The 23,933-nt window shown below is 41.2% G+C and overlaps 1 protein-coding gene across 1 annotated transcript in view; it reads right to left on the reverse strand.

Moving 5' to 3' along the window:
* Positions 1-579: 579 nt before the first annotated feature.
* Positions 580-23,933, reverse strand: part of TTC37 (tetratricopeptide repeat domain 37) — a 95,142-nt gene continuing 71,788 nt past the window's right edge. The window contains exons 37-41 of the mRNA XM_018560535.1: positions 22,801-22,959; positions 17,528-17,680; positions 15,250-15,377; positions 2,100-2,223; positions 580-800 (exon numbers count right to left, since the gene is read on the reverse strand). Of these exons, the coding sequence (XP_018416037.1) occupies positions 723-800; positions 2,100-2,223; positions 15,250-15,377; positions 17,528-17,680; positions 22,801-22,959 (642 nt within the window). The 3' untranslated portion in view covers positions 580-722. The remainder of the gene's footprint in view (positions 801-2,099; positions 2,224-15,249; positions 15,378-17,527; positions 17,681-22,800; positions 22,960-23,933) is intronic.

Consider the following 23,933-nt stretch of genomic DNA (forward strand, 5'->3'; position numbering starts at 1 on the left):
ATTTGTGTGTTATATAAAAAATATTTAAAGGGACACATCTAGTTTAAGAAAGAGTGTGACTTGATATTAGTTCCTTTAGTCCCCTGCTCAGTAGGACTCTGAATTCAAAAAGGAAGGTCAGCACTTGGAACCAATCAGGCTCTGCTGCATGCACATGTGATGACAGGGAACATGTAGACAGAAGGAGAGGGTAAAGAAAGCAGAGTGGATGACTTATCAGTGTGTTGCTGCTCCTTCATCATTCAATCAACAGGCTGCAGGGATAGATGACTGTATTCCTTAACCAACAAAAAAATGATGTCACCCTCAGGTCTGTTTGGTCTGGCAGAGGTGTATAAATCACAAACGTGGCTTGACAAAAAGAACAAATTATTTTGCATATAGGACACTCCACATATCTATTTCAGCTGTCTGCCTAGAGTTTGGCTTATGAACTCTCACATGATGGCTCATATAAAAGATGGAGTCTTGTACTGTTGCATTATTCCTGAGAATAATTCGTACACTAACAGAACAATTGAATCTAGCAATATATAGGACAATTGCCTAATTCATGCAAGCTTGCTTTGACTAGCATTGTGTTGCAAGCACGAAAGGAAAGCTCTGGCTGGTACAATACACTGCAGGTTGTATAATGGATTACACGCTGATATTTCATGAAGAAAGTTTACATTCTGGCAGGAAGATTGTTTCATTGATGGGCGGTGACGAAAAACAGAACACTATGAACTACTGGACAGCTGCCGGTGAAGATCCAGGACTCGGGTGTCTTCATGGACTTTGGCATTCTCTAAAAGCACCTGAGGGAAAGTGTAGAACAGAAATGTGGCAATATTAAAGATCACACAATAGGACAAGACAGTGAAGGAACACAAATAAGGCAATTTCTTTCTGAGGAACTGATAAAAGGTGTTACATGTTTGATCTAAACAGGCCAATAAAAAGGTGAACAAAGTCAATTTAGCAAGCGTGAAGCAGATTCTAAAAGCCAATTTCCTACTGGTATGCTAATAAAAATGGTAAAATACTGATTATTAAAGCTGGCCATACACCAGTAAAATTTCATGTGCATGTGTGGGAGTGCCAGCCTGGCCAACCAAGAGGACAAAGATCCCAAACATGAAAGAAGACTGTGAGAAGATGGCATTGCCAGTGACGGAGGGGAAACCAGACATCTCAGCGCTGGAGAGGATTGTTTACAAAATAAGTCAGCCAAAATGTTTATATGCTGTGCATGCTAGCACATTATGGCAAACACCTCTGGGGTAATGTAAAAAAAAAATTCCAAAAAACTCCACTTCCACTTTAAGACACAAGGATAAATGAGCCCATCTGAAACTAAAACCTAGTGACAACTTCAACATTAAGCAAATATTTTGGTAGTGAGCAAAATGTTTGTGGATGAACCATAGCTAATCCATCCACTAGTACTAATGTCACTTAGTGTGAGATAATTACACAGAAAGCAGGAGATCCTAGTTATATGGCACATAAGTATATGTGTGTGTGTGTGTGTGTGTGTGTGTGTGTGTGTGTGTGTGTGTGTGTATAACTGGGATGGACTCTGGTGAATTATCTACTAGCGTCTAATATTTTGCAGCAGTGAACTCTCCCCACACTGTAATAATTGTCTCTTCTCCACTTCCCTACAAAAAGCACACACAGAACATTCTCTTGCAGCTGTAGCTGTCTCAGTCTTTCTCACCCCCTAATAGAAAATGATCTAAGGCCCTATTAAGAGAATGGAAGCCCCCTGATAATGGCTGCAGAAAGTAGGTGCAACTGGGAACTGAGTGGCGATGGGTGATTTAACCCACCATCATTCACCCAAAGCTGTAAAATAATTTTAAGGTATACTGACCCTTCAGAAGAAGAAGAAAAAAAAGAAAACTTTTTAAAAATAAAAGTCTAAAAAAAAAACCCCTATGAAAGAAGTGTCAAAATGACAGCAATTTTTCATTGTCACAGTACAAAGAACAGCTGTCAGGATCTAGTGTAAGCCTGTAAAAGTCTGATCATGTCACAGTGACATTGTTAATTAATGATTTCATACAAGTGACATGATGAGAACAGTCACTAAACCAAGAACAAATGCTTACTTCAATTAACTGATCGTCATTTTTGGCATGTAAATGTCTAAGGAGATACCAGCGGGCGACAGCAGCAATCGTCTCACTGCATCCGGTCTGATAAACCACTTTCTCCAATAATTGCCGGGTTTTCCTGATGACAAACAAAACACAAACATACCAAATCAACAAGAAACCAATGAACAAGAAGCCAATGAACAAGAAGCCAATGAACAAGAAGCCAATGAACAAGAAGCCAATGAACAAGAAGCCAATGAACAAGAAGCCAAATTGTTAATGATTATTTTTAGACTGAACAAAAAAAAAATAGTTCAAAAAAAGTATAAGAAAAAATACCCTGTAAATTGAAGGAAAGTTAACCCGAAGAGTATAATATACAAGCTAAGGCAATACAAGAACGTGAGCAATGAACGGTGTTCAGATAGACTGGCTGACATTTGTTCACTGACTGATACTCAGATCACGTTCATCACAGCTGTACTCTTAGCACTTGTTAATATAAATCATAATCCTGTTTGCTAGAAGGTGCAATCCAATCAAACATTAAAATGATGCTTCTAAATTCTGTTAGTGGATACGGTCTACCCGCTGAGTGCCTCAAATTCCGTCCCATTGTTCATAGTGTGCAGCTGGCTGACCTGCTAGCGAAATCCTTTTAACTGCTTCCATCGTCATCTTCTCAATGGTCCTAAACCAGAGCCTCAAAAATGGAAAGCAGTTGGTTCTCTTTTTTATGTACTACCATATCTCTAATCCTTCTTTAGCCTCACCTGCAATCAATGGAGCGGAGCAAAAAACATTTCACAGCGTAGAATTATGTGACCAGTCTGCATACCCACAAAGAATCCCTGTTAGAAGCCTGATACATCTGGATATATTAGATTTGAGATTCCATCAAACTCAAATAGTCCCTAGGGAAAGATCTGTCTGTACACACGATTTAACACACACTGACTACATGCTGACTCACCTCTATGGTAGCATATACTGTACACATCTTGTGTACTTTCCGTACATGTCACCGTAGACACAAGCAAATGTAGTGATGACACAAGAGAAGATAAAACTGTAACAAATTCCTTGGCCTTACTGAATTGTTATATACCCTGCCTGCTTGGCTAGGAATTGAAGGGACTGTTAAGCTAGGACCTCATATCACACAGTTTTGGTACATCTAAAAACACATTGTACATTCTGTACAGATTGTAATATAAGGGCAACCTATAGTAAATGGAGTAAGTTTTCCTGTTCAAAATAGTATTTAAAAAGAGACCTATGGCCAAACCTTTTTTTGGCTTTAGTTCTGTTTTGGGTTGCAGAAGTACATTTACAAATGGGATTACTGCAAGCTATATGCTACAGCGCAGAGCCACGCTGCAGCCGGGAAAGCTCCTGACATTACTGGGATCCACCCCACTGCCTAATCAACAGCTGGCTCTTCCTCTCTAGAGCCAGCTGTGCCCGCCCCCTCCCTGGTCTGTCCCTCCAATGAGGAACAAAGAGAGGGGAGCAGGGAATCCCTGTGGGGAGTGGTGACAAACACGCCTCTCTCTGCAGGGAGAAGACCGTAAGCTGCGCAATAAGCGGTAGTTCTCCTTTAACTGTGTGACTTATCGCTTAGAGGTTCTTTTTAAAGAAGACTAAGTTCATGCTTTAGAACTCCCTTTCCCTACTACCCATTTACATACTTCTTGTAATTAATTGATGTGTTTATTGCAATTTAAAGAAACACCTACCAAAAAGACCCTTTTACTTAGCTGAATTCGTAGTCATGTGACATGCGGGTCCCAAATCTTTCCTTCTGGACTGCAGAGTGGGAGGGTTCTTCTTTGGTCGCCCACATCACTGCCTGAGTGATGTGGACACTTCCCAATAGCTGTTCGTCAGCAGGGTTCTCTCACTAGTTAAAAAGGTTTAGAGGTTTTTTTTGTTAAAGGCTGGGACAGACTGGGAGGGGGGTGGTACAACATTTGTCTGGGGCTGTGCTTTAAATATTTCAAGCCCCAAAGTAAATCAAAATAACATAAAACTAGAGATCGCAACAGTTGACTATTTACTCATTTTATATAAATATAATTAGGCACACCTCCTTTTGTGTGACCTATGGTGAAACCTAGGTCATGAGGAGCATGCTGGCAATAAACGTCACTAGCCCTGGTAATGGACAGCTCTTTAGTTCCAATTTGTCCCATGAGAGACTTGAGAGATTCTTCTCTTGACCCCGGCCAGTAACACACTGTCACACTGACCGGCGCTGAGTACATGGGAATCATCTGACATCAATGTGACTGGAAGCTCTGGGAATCCAAGAATAAACCTGCAGGTTAGTTTCTTTTACAAAACTGAACATACCTGTGCTTTTGCTATTAGGTTCACTTCAATGCTGACCCACACACCCAACAGCTGCAAATAGCTTCCTTTCATTTGCTCCCCACCAAGGCTAAAAAGCCCAACTTGGTGCTTACACACAGTAGAGGATCCCCCCCTCCTCCTCACCTCTCCAGGTGACAGTGCTGCATGGCTAAGCAGCAAATTGCAGATACAAGTACTGTTGTGTGGGAGGAAGGGGATTGCATTGCCTACCCTTCACACGTGCCGTACTCGATATTTGTTTTTGATTATGATGTGCGCCCTGAGCGGCAAGAAAGAGAAAGTAAGGTAAGCATAAGCTGCTCCGGGAGCCAGTATTAAAGTGAACCTATAAAAATATATAGAAACTAACTGCGCCAATAAGCAAGCTACAAGGCACTGGAATGTACACGTAAAAAATGAATAACTGAATGTGCCGAGCTACAACAATGAGCAATACAAAAGAAAAAACAATAAAAGAATCTGTGACTCAAACAAATGTCAGTGAATAGTAAAGGGATCAGATGTGAAGTCTATAAATGTTCATAATTCTGAAGATGTCCAGATATAAACAGCAATAGTGATGAATATTTCTTGTTCCTTCACCAGATGCACCATGTGACCCACACCAGATTCAGGGGTGCTCACCTTATTAATAGACCGCAACAAAAAGGTCAAATCAGGCAATTCCCTTCTTAACCAGGGGAGGTTACCTCCGCTCCAATCACTCACAGATATCCTCCAATGATGTAATCAGACCAGCAGACAGATCTTTAGATCACTTCTTCAGTAGGGAAACAATAACCTCCAATCTTTATCGATCTGTAGGCCTCCTCAGTATAGGATGTCAATACCAGGATCGTGTTATCCAAAAAGAGAAAGCAAACACTCTGTTTGAATGGTACGTGCTATAGTATGATTTATTAAAGGAAACTACTCACATAAAAGCAGTGGTAACACAGCATGGAATCTTTCTAAGGAGTGTATGCTGGAGTTTCAAATGACCGCGGCCGTCATAGAGATCATTGTGATGTCATATGCTCCGCCCTACATGCGTTACATTCAGTGTGACTTCATCAGGGATCAGCCGATGAACATCCTGATCCCTGATGAAGTCACTCTGGATGTAACGCGAGTAGGGCGGAGCATCTGACATCACATTGATCTCTATGACTGACGACCGCGATCATTTGAAACTCCAGCATACTCTCCTTAGAAAGATTCCATGCTGTGTTACCACTGCTTTTATGTGAGTAGTTTCCGTTAATAAATCATACTCTGTTTGGATGGTACGTGCTATATAGTGTTTGCTTTCTCTTTTTGGATAACACGATCCTGGTATTGACATCCTATACTGAGGAGGCCTACTGATCGATAAAGATTGGAGGTTATTGTTTTCCTACTAAAGAAGTGATATAAAGATCTGTCTGCTGGTCTGATTACATCATTGGAGGATATCTGTGAGTGATTGGAGCTGAGGCCCCCTCTTCTGTTAAGAAGGGAATTGCCTGATTTGACCTTTTGTTGGGGTCTACCAATAAGGTGAGCACCCCTAAATTTGGTGTGGTGCACTTGGTGAAAGAACAAGAAATATTCATCACTATTGCAGTTTATATCTGGACATATCTTCAGAGTTATGAACATTTGCAGACTTCACATTTGATCCCTTTACTATTTATTCACTGACATTTGTTTTAAGTCACAGATTTATTTTTCTGTATTGCTCATTGTTGTAGCTTGGCACATTTAGTTATTGATTAAAGTGAACCTGTTGCTTTGCCCTGCATAACCAAAGCACAGGTTCACTTTATGGTTAAAAATCATTTCATTTGAGCTCGGATTCTGACATGGTTGGCCCACTTTGACTACTCAAGGCATTATATAAAATAAAAATATATGGCTTACAAGTCGGCTTTAACATTTTCAGAAATATAAATCCCAAGTAAACCTCTTGATATTTGTTTCTACACAAAAAGAACTATCAGAGAAATATTCAATTTACTGCAATGCATCAAAGCTTCAGCCAGAATGAGATCACAGATGGCCAGAGCTGCGGTATGTGTGTGTAACATGGAGTTCTCAGCACTAGGCTGAAGACTATTGCCAACTGTCAGCTCTACCAAACAAATACTTCAGCTTCTCTGTGGACACGAGGACAGTGGTCAGGGTGGCCATAAAAGTAGGTGAATGAGCACAGTATTGATCTAGGGGTGGCCATTAACATTTGGCATCTGCATCCCACTTTTTTTTTTATAAATGGCACTTTATATTTTTTGCATTTGCATGCGTACCAATGCTAAAAGGTCTATACAATGTCTATCAAAGGTATTCACCACCTTGGAATTGTATTTTGTTTTTATTATACTCTTCAAGAGAAATACATTCTTTAATGGCAATAAGAAAACGCAAAAAAATTAGAGACCCTGTCATCAGATCATTTATTTCAACAACAATCTTCCTATAATATTATAGGTGCATGTAAGGTATTTCATACATTTTATTTACATGTGAAAGTCTTTTTTACACATCCAAAAGGTCCTGAGACCCCTGCTGGACGCCACCATTGTGGTTGTGATGTCAGCAGCCCCAGCCATCAAGTGACAGTATATAGTATTCCCCTTTTTCTCCTCACCCGGCAGCTACATAAAAGGTAATGTAGGGAGGTGAAGGAAGGAGTGGAGGAGATGGGACAGCACAGAGTGTAATTAAAAACTCCTAGAAGGGCTATGGCACGAAAGAGGGAGGGGGCTGTGCTAGGAAATTCAAGCAAAACAAACGACAAACGCCCCCATGTGCTCCAAGATGGAGACTCTCATAGTTTAGAGTTAGAACCGCACTATAAGAGGTGCCTTGGCGCGGCAGTGCGGCTTACACATCCTCGGCTGAAGACGTGTATCCAAACCTCTGTCATTATCCTTAGTGGTGAGACATGTTGTTTTACATGCTGGTTTTGTGAGTGTGCCATGATGCCTTTCTACTGTTTTACTGTGCTAGGAAATTGACTCTCCCTGAAGAAGTCAAACTGTCTAGCATGTTCAAAGGCACACTGCAAGCGAATAAAAATCATTTGATACTTGATTTTTCTGTGCTTTTACCTGCATTTTTTAAAGTTGGTGTCAGGGTCTCTTTAATGAATTACAATTAAAAGAAAAACCACACACACACACACAATGCATAAGTATACAAATCCTTTAACCCCTTCGTGACTGACGACGTACAGTGTACGTCGCCAGCATCGGGGCTGTTTAAACAGAACTCCTGTGGACTGGAAACTGTACATAAACAGCCAGTCTGCTGCCCCATTGTTCTGGGAGAACCCAGCACACCCTACCATTCCCACCTGTGTGCACACACAGAGGCCACTGTTCCTGTTGTCATTAGACAGCATACAGCATTGGATTCAGGCACACAGCTGACTGGACCAGCTCTGTGCCTTGTGATGGCAGTGATCACATGGCAATGTTTACATTGCCAAGCCCTCCCCTTAATCTTACAACAAAGGAAGGGGAGAGTAGGGGGAACTAATGAATGAACAAGTCATTCATTCATTAGTTCTTGGTGAAAATAAGCTGCAGCACAAAATAATAAAGTGTGTAAAAATGTTTAACCCTTTCACCCGTCTCCTCTACAGTATATGTGAGCTCCACTACAGATCGCTTCTCTGAGTTATATATTAACCCCATTCACCTTATCCTGCACATCTGTACATCATCGCTGTCTCCCTCTGTGTATGACCTGCACATTAAATGCATCTAGTGCACCATTACCAATCTCCATGTTTGAACCCCTTCAATAGCGGCATGTTTCTTTATTTCCAGAACATTTTGGTATCTTGGGGTATATACTTTCTAAAAAGGGGTAGCTTGGGGGGGTTCCGGTATTGTCTTGGCATATTTATTTGCCATGTTTTATTACAGAAAGGGAAAGGGCAGTTATTAAATACCACCAAACAAAGCTTTGTCTCAACAAAAAAAAAAAGGGATATAAAATGAATTTGGTTATAGTGTTGTGTGAAGTTCTGAGAAATGGCCTGGTAATGAAGGGGGTTTAACATGTTGGTACATGCTAGTAGCTAATTTGCCAAACACAAACCGTTACTGGTGCAGCTAATTATTTTCCAAAATCACCAAGAGGTAAATGGAGGAGATCAATTGAGTGTAGGCAAGAGGTTTCAGGTGCAATATAAATTCATGTACATTTGGAAGGTCCAACTTCTGGTATGCCAAGATTGTGACAACGTGCACCATGAAAACAAAGGAACTACAGGCTGTAATTGCTGCCAAAAGTGAATCTACTAAATACGAATAGAGAGTGTGCATGTTTACTGTAAATAACTTCAATCAATTTACAGAGATTGGTTTTCACTTTTCCATTAAAGACTATATTTCTGTTTATCAGGGTAAGAAAAAAATGGACTGTTCTATAACAATAAAGCATGGAAACTTCCAACGTGGCGTATGCTTTTTATAAGTCCTGTATATTTGTGTTCAGTAGAGCCTTAATATTGTATCTAATGGGCAAATAAAAGGCTAACAGTACATTTATTCAGTTTGTCATTAATACTCTTCAGTAAACATTGTGCTAAATGAGTCTTAAAGCCTACTCAATTTACTATTGATTGAAATGAAATATACATAATATTGCACTGCTAAAGCCCAACTCCAGTTTCAACATGTAATTGTAGCATTGTTTTTTCTCTTCTTTACGATCATACTGCTATTCACCTTTCCATTTTTTTGTTTTCTCTTTCTGTAATCCACAAAGGAATGCAGGAACGTTGTGGGTATTTTCTGGGTTGGATAACATCCGGCATCATCCAACAAAGTCCTCAATGGCATTGCTGTCAAAGCAGTGCGGTTGTCACAAATGAGTTACATGCTCAGTGCTGCAGTGATTATAGGGCGTTGTGTTCAGTCACTCCCAAGAACCCTCAAGCCTTTTTATGGAATGGTGAGCCTACATCCGCTGGTGTACACATTGAGGTCAGTGCAAATCCCTATACCCCCCCTCCTCCCCAATAGCAACAAGCATGCAAGATGATCAGATACTGTGATAATGTCACATGGCTTAAATTGTGCTTACATTTTGGGAACGAAGCAAGGTAAACTATTTTTTAGAATATTAATGGGGGACCCGGAGTGGAGTTGGGCGATTTAATTGCTCACCTGGGGTTAGGTTTATATTTTTATAAATAAGCCCGATCATCAGTTTAGAGTTAGCCATGAATATTGGCCTGAGAATTACTGCTCTCATTCTGGCGCACGGAGCGATACCTGACATGTATAGCGACTTGTGTTTGTTAGTACACGCGTGTTTGCGGGGGCCTTAACATTTTGTTTTGAGTATCTTTAATCTTTAAGCCCCCTATGTGATAGCACATTGGAGATGACAGGTTCTCTTTAAAGTGACATTAGGGGTCTACCCCTAGTGTCACCTTTCCACTTCAATAGCTTTACCTGGGGAATGACAACTTACTGTAAACACAAACTCAGATTGAAATAGCAGGCTGTCAATCAGCAGAGGAGGTGCCTGAAGGAGAAAGGAAAGTTCTCCTTCAGGTCCGCTCCTCTGCTGAATGACAGCAGGCAGTGAGCTGGTGCAATAGCCAGCCTGCTATTAATTACTGCAATTTGAAATAGCCAATAGCAGCGTGGCTATTGCTCCCTACCACTTGAGTGGAGACTTGCTGCTGGTTTTTTTTTTACCGCCGGCAGTTGATCATAAAGAGGGGGCAGCAGGGGCATACAGAGTCACAGGGCGTTTGCAGAGTCACAGCAGCTGACAACAGGTCTCTCCTCCCTACTGGGCGCCGATTGAAGCAGTCTGTGTCCCCTCTGATCTGATTGGAGGGGACACAGACCGCAGCATGCAGCAGGCTCCCAGTGGGGAGGTAAACGGGGAGCAGAGCTGATGCGGCGTCAGGCTTTGAGGTTTGGCTCTCTCCTTACAGCTGGGCACCAGCTGCAGGGTCTTTACCTATTGAGGGGGACACAGATCCCATTAAACACTGGCTTCCAGCTGGGAGGAGAGAAGCAGAATCAACTAATAATAAGAATCTTTGACATCCATTCTCATTATCGAGTATCATCGATTAAATCAATTCGTTATTGCAGCCCTATTCCCAAATTGTTCTAGAAGCTCCTCTTTAGTTGTGTAGCCTCTCCCTCACATTGGGGTCTTGCACTGTACATGAGGATCATGAGGCCCTGCCGGGAAAGTGATGAATAAGCCAAGTATTCCTCTCAGTTAAACGCCTCTTAATGAGCATTAGACCATTAGTTTAAGGGGGGTCACAGGAGGGAAGTGGAACCAGAATATAATTTTTTATAAACGGACCGGAGTTCAGCTAGAATTCTGATTGGGCCCTGAATGTATTTCAGCAAAAAGAACAGCGTGACAGCCAGGAAACTATCATTCTTAGAAGGAGTTGTCAGCAACAACAGCCTACAGATTTCTTTCAATACTGGTTTTCTTTAACCCCTTCGTGACGGGAGACGTACACTGTACGTCCAGCCACAAAGGGACCAAATCTGTATGAGTCATTTCTAAAAAAGGTACTATATTTGTTACTATCAATGTGAAACCACTTAACCCAAAAACTACAATTTTAAAGAGTAAAGTCATTAAAATCCCCTGGGCTTTATTTAGACACATTCGCAAGTTTTCTTGACATCATGGTGACAGTGTGAATCAGACGTTAAAATTAGAACCTACAAAGAATAAAGAGTAAAATCCCGCACAGAACAGGGCACAGTACCTGTTTAATCTATGTAGTCTTAGACATAGAACCTGGGTAGGGGGGTACAGATTTAGCATGGGCACTGCTCTGTTTGCTCTTAATGAAACATCTTACCGGAGTGTGTATTATCTGGCCTGAGGGTTCGTCAGGACAGGAGCTATGAATAAATTCATCAACTCGTAATGCATTAAAATCAGCTGTATGGCATGCCAAAGATTCAATCCAAAGCCTTTTCATAAGCAGAGTGGGAGTCATTTCTATCTTTCAGTAACGATGACGGGGCTGGTCTCACAATTTTGATTTGTTAAAGGGAAATTAACAAGCAGGAACAGCTGACAACTGGCCTGGTTGTGCATCATAGTTAGGGATGAATTTACATATGGGTTTAGATTAGCACAATTTTTTTACTGCCTTGGTATGCTACACGCCAACACTTATCATAACAAAACTTGTACAGAAGAGTATATATGGGGCGCTTTCTTTTAAAGGGGGGTGAGCAAATGATTATGGCATCTAGGAGCCCGTCTGTCCAATCCAGGAGCCAGCAGGATTTTTTTTAGTAGCCAGCTCCATTGGCAACTTAAGAAAAATCTCAAAATTTAGGCGCCAGCTGAAATTTTTAGGGCCTGTTCACACGACGTCCGTTTTCTGTGCTGACCTGATCCGTACGCTCCTGCACTAAAAATGCATCCCAATGTATCCCTATGTGTTTTATGGGCTACAGTTCTCACGTGCGCAGTCCATTCAGGTTACGACAGAAAAAATACTGCATGTCACATGCTGCCCGGTCAGGAAACGGACCGAAAACGCAAAACGCGTCAAAAACGCACTGCACTGCAGCTAACATACTGACAGCCCCACTCCAGCAAAAAAAAGAAATCATTTTTTAAAAAATTGGAACGTGGCAAAAACGCACTGCATCAGTAGCACCGCGTCTGCAGATCCGCACCTGATATCATGTGAACAGGCCCTTAAGGAGCATTGGCTACCTGGCTCCTGGGATTTGTTCAGTCCGGATCTACACCAATGTAGAACAAACGTATACAACATTTATGTCTGGAAGGACTTTTCCCCCTTGATGATGCCAATATTTCACCCCCTTAATACCATTCTGATTGAGTTGGTAATCTATGAGAGTCAGTCATTATAGGCTTCACAACTGTTTCTCTCTGCTGTCTGAAACTAGTGCACACCAAAAGAACGAATACCCTATAAATCACCTAATAAACAAAAACTGCGAATTAACTGGATTTTGCAAATTGAAAGTCCGTTATCACAGAGCATGCCTGGAGGATTACATACAATTTTGACATCTATATGAAATGTGCATACGTGCTATAACTACTTTTACGTGAATGGAATAACTGATACATTTAATGACAACAGAGGTGATCCCTGTGATAAAGGTTCCTCAACAAACTTTGGTGCAAGAGTGGCATGCTAGAGTAGATTCCCATGTGAGCATGGATTGGCTTCCAGGCATAAAGTCACCCCAGCGAAAACTGCTCTCTCTCTCTGCTGACTGAGGGTCCCTATACTCCCAGGCCATTTGCTGACTGCAGGAATTAACTTAAAAGCTTTTTTTCAGATGCCTGCTAACAGTCAGCAAACTGTCACAGGGTACTGAATCAGCATTTACATTAGAAAGGAACTGTCTCTATGGCAAATATTGTGCAAAATCCTCGAGAGCCACTGGAAACAGGAGAGTTCAGAGAGGCCCAGTGACTGGCGAGCTGGACCCAATACAAGTTTGGTCAGTAGGATACTAAAAAGAGCACTGATGATATGCAAACGAAAGAATTTCATGGTTACCAATCAGATGTCATGTAACTGTTGATCAATAAATCTGATCGTTGTCTGCACTTCACTGCTCCTTGCGCTGGCTTACTGTACAAGTCCATAGTGTTGAATAGTCTCACTTTAATTGAAGTGGCTGTGACGCACAGTATGATAGCAGCAGCTGATCCTTGCCATTTCATTATAAGTATTATTAAGCCTTACCAGAAAGCAAATAAACTGCTATATAAAGACAGTGGGAGCATCAGGCAGTTTATATTTTATGCAGATGTAGCATGGTGTTACTCTAAGATTCAAGTATAAGTTCTAAGTATATTTTCACATTAGGTCATTACAATACATCACTACTGGCAGATTCTCTAAGCTGTAAGCTCCAGCGTGGAGAAGGAGCCTATTAACCCCCCTGCAAGAATAATAAAAATGGGTACCACATTTCAGAGCTCAAAACATTGGAACATTATCCTTTCTATAATTCATATTACTTTACATCACTTTTGTGATTGGCCTCCACAACAGCAGCTCTGTGTATCAGCAGCATACTGAGCAGTAGATCCTGGCTCCAGCTGCAGCAGCAACACTGCTTAAATCTTACCTTTTAGACAAAGGAAAATAATGACTACCAAACATCAATAAGGAGCTACTTATACATTTAAAAGGACATTTGAGTGCCATTTTTTGGTGATATAGGGTTCATATACAGTGCGTTATGTTAGATCTTAAAGCTGACCTCCAGGCAGATATAAAAGATACAAATGAATGCAGCTCTGTATTCATAATTACACCATCACATGTATTTTAAATGTATTTTAAGGTGAGCAGTGTAAAGTTGGCTGCCCACTCTTAAGGTCCCCATACACCCTGCGATTATCGTACTAAAATCGCGGGGAAATCCCGCAATCGTACGATAATCGGCAGGTGTATGGAAGGCTTGCGACCGTTTCTACTGCACATCTTTTGTCGAATGAACATGCTAGAAAACCCGCCGAGAATCGTACGATTGTCGGGGGGTTAGTGGCGTGCTTGTTCGACAACTGCGGAACGGGCCGGTGTGCGCACGCGATGGTTGTAAGGTGTATGGGCACCTTTAGAAAAAATCTAACTCTTGATTCCTCTCCCATCAACACTAACAGCAGGGGGGCCATTGTTCCTGACGGGCCAGATACTGGTTGAATTTGGCGGAGTCAGCAGCACCAAGTTAATGGCCTGAAATCAGCTGCTTGTCCTTTCCAGTCATAGGTTGGGGTAGGGACAAGACTTGCAAGTGTTATTTACCTGCAGAATAGGAAAAACCCAAGTCTCCTGGCCTCCCGCCTAGAGCTGTGAAAAATGTGAGGTCTGGATGGACAGGAATTCTCACCCTTTGGCAGCTCCCATACACTATATGTATTTTATCTGTCTTTTTAGCGGTTTACCTGCAGTTCAGCTCTAAACAAAATAAAGTCCCATGGCAATTAAAGATACACGCTAGACAAAAGTGCATTTTTTTTAATTTAAATGCACACAAGGGCTTCAGTTTTTGATGCAAGTACAGTAGGGGGCTCTAATGTGAAGGGGACTCCTAATGTAAAGGAAAATGTTGTGTGGTGTACGGATAGTTGGCACCAGTTCCTGCAAATACAGGCACTTATAACAGTCAATGTCCACCCGAGAAAATATATATAAAATGGACCATTGTGTTGCTGTCCATGTGTGTGGAAGGATTTTGAAAACATGGTAATGAGAAGTTGATCAGCATTTGCTGTTATTAAAGTATATACTGCAGCCTTTCTCATGGATGTCTTGAAATTTTCACACAGTGTCATGCCTTTCCATTTTGTAGATGGGCTTCTGATGCGAAGGGGGAACTCTGATGTCAAAAGGGGGACCTGATGTGAAGGGGGAACTTATGATGCCAAGGGAGGACTCTGATGTGAAAGGAGAGGGCTCTTATGTGAAAGGGCCTACTTATGTAAAGGGGTGCTCCTAATCTAAAAGGGAGGATTCTGATATAAAAGGGTGGGGGGGCTTTGATGTGAAGACGGAACCCCATTTTTTGGGGGTGGTTTGCGTGACACCTCCCTTAAAATCTATGCCAGACCCCTATCTGGGATTAGGGTCTCGTATTGATTTTGAAGGGGCCCCAAGTTGTTTTTTACATTTTGGAATGGGGTGCCCTGAGATCTTGCATATTTGTAAATGCTGATAAAATGTAATACGGCTGGGAAAGAATCGTTTTGAGTAGCAACCATTGAGGAAAACTTTTAGAGAACACAGGGGTGTCTGAGTATTACTCACCGTGACCCCTTAGTGCAGAACTGGAGAAGTCCCTGGAGCAGAGTGGCCATTGGGCATGAGGTCATCTTCAAGACTTCACTTGTGGCCTCTTGCAGAAGAGCTGGCCAGCGAGTGTCGGGAATCTTTGCCTGAATAAAGCAATATTTCACAGAAAATATATGCATGGCACATTACTTCATTTACTTTATTCAGCAGAAAAGCAGTTAAAAATCAATGTAGACAGCAAACTGAAATCAGCTGTATGTAGTAGGAGAGGAAATGCATTTGCTGCCAGCTCAGGGATTTTCCTTTAATTCTAATGTTGTACTGCATTTAGAGAACCCCACCGGTATCATACCAAGGTAAGGTGAGGTAATAATGATAATATATTTTCTCTAAATGCACAAAACCATTTGTGTATGTTTTATTCCATTTTAGGATGCCTAAGACTATGTTCAATGCCTCTGTGCATTGGCTTTTCTAACTCCCATATAGTACATAGTGTGCCCAAAATGCAAACTAATAACTCATGATTTCATGTGCTTTGGTCTTTTCTGGAGTATGTTAAATTATGCATTACCAGCCTGCCTTCTAAAAGCTGAATTCTGAGCGCACCTTCAGTCTTACACAGTTGTGCAGGCTTATGCCCTTCTCTGCAATTGCTTACTGTGATTTCACTACATACAATATGCTTACAGTGTGCATTAGAAGCTGCAGAAAAGCAGATAGAGTCCATCTTATTTCCTGTCTGAAGGGCATCCAGCATTATCTAGCCTTCTACTCTCCAGCATTACTGTCCCGGCTCCACCCTTTGAACTCATTGGATTTCACTTCTTTCAATCATGGAGGCTCAGCATCACATGCGAGCATTACCTAGGGCAGCCAGCCTACAAATACCTACTACTCCAGACTGACTTACAATTATAAAAGGAATTTAGATATTTGCAAAACACCTCCAATGATTCTGTCCGATCCTTGCATCAGGGCTGAGGGCTCGAGAGGAGTTTTAAAGTGAACACTATTCACTAAGCTTTGAGAAAATTGACTTTGCTAAGTGAACAGTCTGTATTTCTTTATTAAATCAAAACCAGTGTGAGGATACAAGAGAAGAAGAAATACAAGTCATACTATGGCAGCAACTGAGAAGTGATACATGATGGTTGTGGGAAACCAAGAAAGCAGTTTAATTCTTTAGTCTGTGATAGAAAATGACAGAAATCTGATTGGGGAGGTAAAAATAGAAATGCAAATTATGCTAAACTGCATGTATAACTCTTCATCCATCATTTCTGCACGCAATCTGCATTGTATGTGAACTATGCCATGCAGATGTCTGCATGTCAAATGGGGAAATCCTAGCATCTGGGCAGTCAGCATTCACTGTATTGGCCAGACTACGTTTTCTTTACCAAGGTGTGAAATCATAAAAGTGGTGGTGGGTTATTGTTATATGAAATACAACATGAATGTGTGTTGTGTAAGGGAGGAAACTGCCACTGAGAAGAAAAAGGGCTTTTTAATACAGAGTATTAAATAATGAAAAGGAAGGAGGGGTGCAAACTGACGCTAAGTGATAAAATGCTGCTGATGGAGTGAAATGCTTAAGGCATGATGTAATACACTGCTGGAAAGAGTGGCGTGCTTCACTAAAGGGAGAAGAGGTTGGAGAAGCCACGAGAAGTGAACAATCTAGACAACATAGCTAAACTGGAAAGTGAGCTGAATTTTTCCACATGAGCTATGTTGTCCTAGATTGTTCCCTTCTCCTGACTTCTCCAAACTCGTCACCCTTTTGTGAATAGACCTGTAAGGGTAATAATATGACATTGAGCAATATAATGTTAGTCACTGAAATAGCCCAGTCTGTGTGACAACCAAGGCTCCCTCCATAGATACAGTGAAGAAATGTGGGTAGAAATGAAGGGAATGGAAGTGTGTTATTTGCAGGATTACAAGGTGAAAATGAAGAGGAAAAAGCATGAAAAAATAAAACAAATGCAGCCAAAACATTTTAGGACTGGTAGGCCGCAATATATTAGGTTAAGATGCATTTTAAGAGCAACATCATTAAAAGTGTAACTGCAGTAAAAGAGAAGTAATATTCTTGTATCTAATAAAAAAATGATAAAAAAACTTTCTTAAGTTTTTAAAGAATCAAGAGAACTGTAATATTATAAAATACTACAAAGACCTCATTGTGAAAAAGAACCAAAGTAACCTGTAGCAAACCAGCACCCCAAGATGAAACCTGCCAACAGAAAGCAGTGCTGGAATGAGAGAACAGATACCTGACACATACCATACAAACTCTCAGCGCGAGAAGAGATAATCGCAGCAGGCTTGAGAGCTTCCCACTGAAGTTCCCTTGCTGTGATGCCAACTGAAGACTCTTCCTGTAGCACATCTCCGCATCCATCATCATTCCCTGGAACTGGTACACGTCAGCTAACCACTGAAACAATAGCAAGGTACAATGTCACTACAGAACTGTTCATTGCTAAGAAGATGAGGAATTCCTACGTAGGGCAAAGCTCATTACAACTGATGGCTAAACAATCTATATCAAATCTGCTCAGTTTTGTCAGGGTATTATTATTATTGTAAAGGATTCATATGGCGTTTACAGTTTGCACAGCGCTTTAGAATAGAAGGAAGACATTACAGTTACACTACAACTCAAGACGAGATGGTTAGGAGAGCCCTGCCCGAGAGCTGACTATGAGTTGAGAGAGTAATAGTTCAGTGGTTAGGTTGAGGTGGGATAGGCTACCCTGAAGGGATGAGTTTTCAGGGATTGTCTAAAGGCAGACAAAATAGGAGATAGCCGGACAGGTTGGGGTAAGGAGTTCCTGAGGATGGGATAGACTCTAGAGAAGTCCTGGGGGCGAGCATGGGAGAAGTTAACAAGAACGCTAGAGCGCAGGATCTTTGGAAGAGCGGAGGGGACGGTTAGGGTGATACTTTCAGACAAGGTTTTAGACATATCCGGGGGCAGAGTTGTGGATTGCTTTGTAAGTGTTTGTTAATATTTTGAATTTGGTCCTTTGGGCGATTGGAAGCCAGTGCAGGGATCGGCAGAGGGTGGTGGGTGATGGAAGCCAGTGCAGGGATCGGCAGAGGGGGTGGGTGATGGAAGCCAGTGCAGGGATCGGCAGAGGGGGGTGGGTGATGGAAGAGATGTTACGAAGGTGAAGGCGGCAGGATTTGGATAGTGATTAGATGTGGGGAAGAAAGGTGAAGTCTGAGTCCAGCATGACACCCAGCACCTTGGCATGGGGGGAGGGATGGATAGTTGTGTTATCAATCTAAAGGGAAAAGTTGGGGGAAGGTGCACGGGGGTGGTGAGGGTGGAATATAATGAGCTCAGTTTTTGAAAGATTAGGTTTTAAGTGTTGTGACATCCAGACTGATATGTCAGTTAGTAGATAAGTCAAGCAAAACAAAATGGCAAACGCACTCATCAACTTATCACCAGCTTTAAAGCAAGGTGCGCATGGAAGGGCTTTAAACAATACAACAGCAAAACGTTTCCCAGCACACTCGCCAGCCAGCATGCAAAAAAACTTGTCTAACAGCTAAGGTTAAAAACAGAGGTTTTCGATACATGTGCTTTAAAGCTGGTGATAAGTTGATGAGTGCGTTTGCCATTTGTTTTGCTTGACTGTTCTGTACTAAAAACTGCACAGCGAGTTTAAATCTAAACTGTGAGCATAAAAATTTGAATTTAAATAAAACGCTCAACAGCCATCAAGATATAAATCCACTTTGTATGCACCAAATGCCTTTGCAAACACAGTTATTACACTGTAAGTAGTGTTGATATCATCCCTGTGCTGTGCATAACCTGTGCAGACAACAGAGTTGTGGAAGGGACCCAACAGCTTCACTCACTTACTGGCTGCCTGCAAAAAATACAGGAGGGCCGGGGACAGACCACACACCCTGCACAAAGGGAGAGCAGCAGGTACTGGTCTAAATACGGAGGTAACATTTCAAAATGAACTACACATATTCACAAAGAAGTACACCAAGCAGACCAAGATTCAAGTAATACTCATGCCCCTTGCATTTGTTTATCTCAGATTTCATCTTTAAGTTGAGGTGTGCTTATATAATGTTAAAGTAGCAGTAGGCTGGGTTTTCCTTTTTTAAAGTTGTAATTTCATATGAAAAAAATAACACGTAATAAAAAATCATATACAACATATATTATATATACTTTTTAATTTTATGTGTAAGATCCCTGTACAGTTTCTAACAAAGAACATGAGCCACAATCTTTGGCTATGTACAAAACAATACTATTGATTCATGAAGTCAGAATATACTCTTTATAAAGGACATAAAGTTTGCTTTGTAGAACAGCTGTGCAATACCAGTGTGGGCTGGAGGATGAATCACTGAGCAAACCTTTTTTTCAGCAGCCTAAATTGTATTTATTTTTTTTCCACGGAGTCTCAAGGACACCTTCTGTGGGGGCTGACTGTATTGCGTGATCACTCATATAGCACTTATGTCTACATTCATAGCACCGGGTTTGTGGAGAAGTATTATGGGAAATCCCAAATTTTAGGTTACATGGGAAATTATCAATGTGGATACAACTAAGAGGGGATTTTCTTAAATAGTTATTCAGGTTGAAAAAAAAATGCATGTCCATCGAGCTCAACCTATAGAGATACGAAGAAAAGAAAAAAGAAGAAAAGCCTAAACAGAACGCTATGCCCACAATTACCCACTGTTGATCCAGAGGAAAGCAAAAACAAACTACAACCAACTCCTGAGGGGAGTCTATTCCACATATTGTGAAGAATCCTTTCCGTATGCAAAGGTTAAACCTCTTTTCCTCTATATGCAAAGAGTGCCCCCTTGTCCTTTGTAGTGACCATAAAATGAATAATTTGGCACCAAGTTCACTATATGAACCATTTATGTATTTATACATTCTTACTTTGGAGAGATTACCTTTTATTTCTTGTTGTGTGGACAGGAAGTCAAGGGAAACCTAATAGGACACAGACAGCCAACCCCCTCCTCCGAAAACAAAAAACCCACCTGATTGTTGTCTAAACCAGCCTTCCTCAACCAGGGTGGCTTGTGATGTCTTAAAAATCCAATACATTTTAGACTAGGGTGCCTCGAGATTTTCTACATCTTTGAACGGTGTTGTGACTGAAAATGGGTTGAGCAAGCTGGTCTAAACCATTCCCTACACTATTCCAAACAGAACACATTGCCTTTACATACACTTTAATGAAAACTAGCATGCGTTAAAGAAAGGCCTGTAATGTCTATTAGCATCTACCTCCTTAACCATTTCAGGACCGCCGAATGTACATAGGTGTCCTCATCCTGAAGTGGTTGTACTAAGATCGTGGCTGCTCCAGCCATGATATTAGTATGTTTTTTCAGAAGGCGATGGTTGCTACTTACAAATGATCTTGGAGGCTTTAAAGCCGCCTAGATCACTTGCAGCAGACTGCGAATGTATCGCCTATCGCCCCGCCTTGGTTTTCGAGGGTTCCCCGTTCCTGTGTGGGGGCCTGGGACCACCACAGTTTCAGGTTGGAGAGCAGGAGCAGACCGAGGAACATCTGTTCCCAGATCTGCTCTGTGATCAGTGAACCAGGGAGCACTGTCAGCTCAGCACTTCAGAGCAGTTCATTCTAGTGCTTGATCACCTGTATCAGAGGGCAGAAGAAACATCAGGTGTCTAAGAGCCCCTTGATGTATCCATAAAGAGAACCTGTCACCTCAAAATGATATCACAAATAAGTAAAAAATAATAACTTAACTAGAAATAAAATAAAAAAATAAAACCAAACCAGCTGCCCCTGCATGCGAATAAACATGCATGCATAGAGCATACACGTGTTTTCTCTAAAAATATTGCTTTGATAAACATTTGCACCATAAAAAAATGCAACTATATTTTTTTTACTCTACAATGCTTCTGCTTTCATAAAATATATAATTGTTTGGGGTTTTAAAGTAATTTTCTATTAGAAATTCTGAATTAAAAAAAAAATCAGATTTTAGCATGCGTGTGCAAAAATAAAAAAATTGCTCCAGTACTAAGGTGGTTAAAGCGATAAAGCCAAAAGGTTTTTAAGCTATTTAAAATGCGGATTAAATCAATTACAATGGATGCTGCTCCTTGATGTTTAAACGTTTTAGCTTCCTGCAGAATCAGCCGGTCTTCTGAGCACTGGTCCTGATATCCAGTTTTAGGTTGGCTCCTATGGAGCCACCCCCTTGCGTGTGTGTCTCTATGAGCACACAAACACAAGAAGGCAAGCCATTCTACTGCTCTCCCCTCCTCCCGGCTGCTGGAAATGTGCTGCCCCTTGTGTACTCAATGGGAAGTTCAGGGAAGCAGAGGTGAGAGAGCTGAAGCCAACTGTTCAGAAATAGGACAGATCTAAGTGCTTGGGAAAAAATGTAAAGATATACTTCGCTGGGCAATGTATATTGTATCTGGTTTCATTATTGAAAAAGGTTTGAGAGTGTCATACTTGGAAGTTCAACCAATAATTGATTAATGAAAACAGCCATATAACCCCCTGGACAGTGCGACTTCCACAGTGTCATTGGTAAATAGCTGGCAGCTTCCAATGCTGATTGCTGGACAGTGTAGACAGTAGCCAAACATGGTGCTATGCATTTATCAAGGTACATGTGTTAAATGGCACATAAAAATTTAGAAAAACATATCAATCTGTGCTATGAGGGCCCTTATCAGTCCATCTAATCTTCTGTGATCACCAGATTAACCTGCAGCTGCCTTTAAGCTGGCCGTACACTGGTAGATTTTCATATGAAAGCGTATACAAAAAATCTGGCCTGAACATTTGTTCATTTCATAACGCATTCAGAGACTTGACAAATATTTTACATTCTGATTGATTTTAACATTTGAATTTGGAATGAATGAAGTTTCCTCAAAAAGGAAGTATATTAATCTTATACAATATTAAATAACAGTAATATTGCTACCATGGGATAGGGCACATTGTACATGGCTATTGCAACACCACTGGCCCTAGGGTTAGGATGCTCCCTATGCAGTGGCCATGTACAAAAAGTTTCCATCCCTTTGTTTACATGTGAAATATGCCCGATTAAATTTTGTTGATGATATAAGGGTGAACTTCCACTTGAATATTATTGAGTGCAGCAGTATAGCCCAGAGAGAAGGACCACTTGTCCTTAGTGTCCACCCTGTTCTAGGCAGGGCATGTACAGGCATCATGGTGTGCCTTCCAGTAAATGGTAGGCAGTGAAATGTCTCAGGATGCCTGAAAAGAGCAATGTCATTATCAGATGCTGACAAAGCATGTCTGCAAACTTTGCTGAGTCCCTGGCTATGATCAGACGTGTCAGTCTCAATACATATTTGGCTTACAGTGAGGGGATCCTAGCATACCCTGTATAAAGGAAGTAGCATACTGGAAAGCTAATGAACATGAAATCATGCAATCTTACAAATTATGGCACATTCAGGCAGTGCGGTTTAGAAGAATAGAAGCAGTAACAACAATGCAGCCATCTTCTGGTCACAAACAGACTTACATGCCAGGCAGATTGGGAGTTGGCATTGGACATCACAGTCTTCTTTATTTCTTCCAGAACAGGTCCAGAGAAGGGCGCACGGGACTGTATGAGCTGCTTGAACTGAACTTGCCTTAACAGCACCAACAATGGTGGCTGCTCCGGACAGCTCTTTATTCCCTATTAAAGGACACAATTACATGACAAGAAAGTCTAAACAAATTCTGCCAATGCTTTCATCATTATCATCATTCAGTGATAGAAAAGTAATCTTACACAGAGAAATATAGACATTACCAATTGCAGTGATCATCATGAGTGTGTAATCTCAGGATAGGTGAAGTTGGTATTCCTTTTTAGAATTGTAAGCTGCAGTGCCACCTGCAATAAGTGTTACTAATTCCTTCACAGCACTTTAGAGGTGTGAAATGGGACACAGACAACAATAAAAACCTGGCAATAAAAAGTTTGGCTTTGGTGGCACTTTAATTCCAGTTACTGTACACAGATGCAGGATAGTGTTCAATACGGGTCTTATTTACTGCTGTGTGCAACTTTATGGAAAACTATGTGTTCTTCCTTCAACCGCAAAAAACATAGGTATCTGCATTTCACTTTACATGCCAATTACGGAATATTGCATTTGTCTGAAATGAGTGGACATTTCTGTACCATTATAAGTCTGCATAAATTGTCACAATATACAGCATCGTATCATTTTTCAAAAATGTGCATCTTTTATCAATAAAGACACACTTCTTGAGCTCCAGTCAGTTATTTAGTCTAGGCTAAAATGTCATCAGTTTGCTGCAGGCAGGAGGAAGCATTTCCTCAGTCTACTTTCCTCCAGTGAACAGATTCCAATACTATAGCAAGTCACTAGTTGCAGTAGGGGCTGTTCTGTATTTGAGATTTGGAAATGCAGCCAGGAACTGCACAGGCACCAGGATTTACCGGATTATGAGCGCTACTGCTCATAAACGTGCATAAACTTCCAAACAATGTGCAGTACAAACTATGAGCAGTTGCGCAGTGCACACGATGTATCAATTCACTTATTTATAGCACAGCAGCTGACACTGTTTAGTGTAATCATTGGATTTACTTTAGGAGAATATTTAGCACAGCACATTTATATATATATATATACACAG

This window comes from Nanorana parkeri, unplaced genomic scaffold (assembly GCF_000935625.1).
Source record: "Nanorana parkeri isolate BGI_ZX_2015 unplaced genomic scaffold, ASM93562v1 scaffold462, whole genome shotgun sequence".
NCBI lineage: Eukaryota > Metazoa > Chordata > Amphibia > Anura > Dicroglossidae > Nanorana > Nanorana parkeri.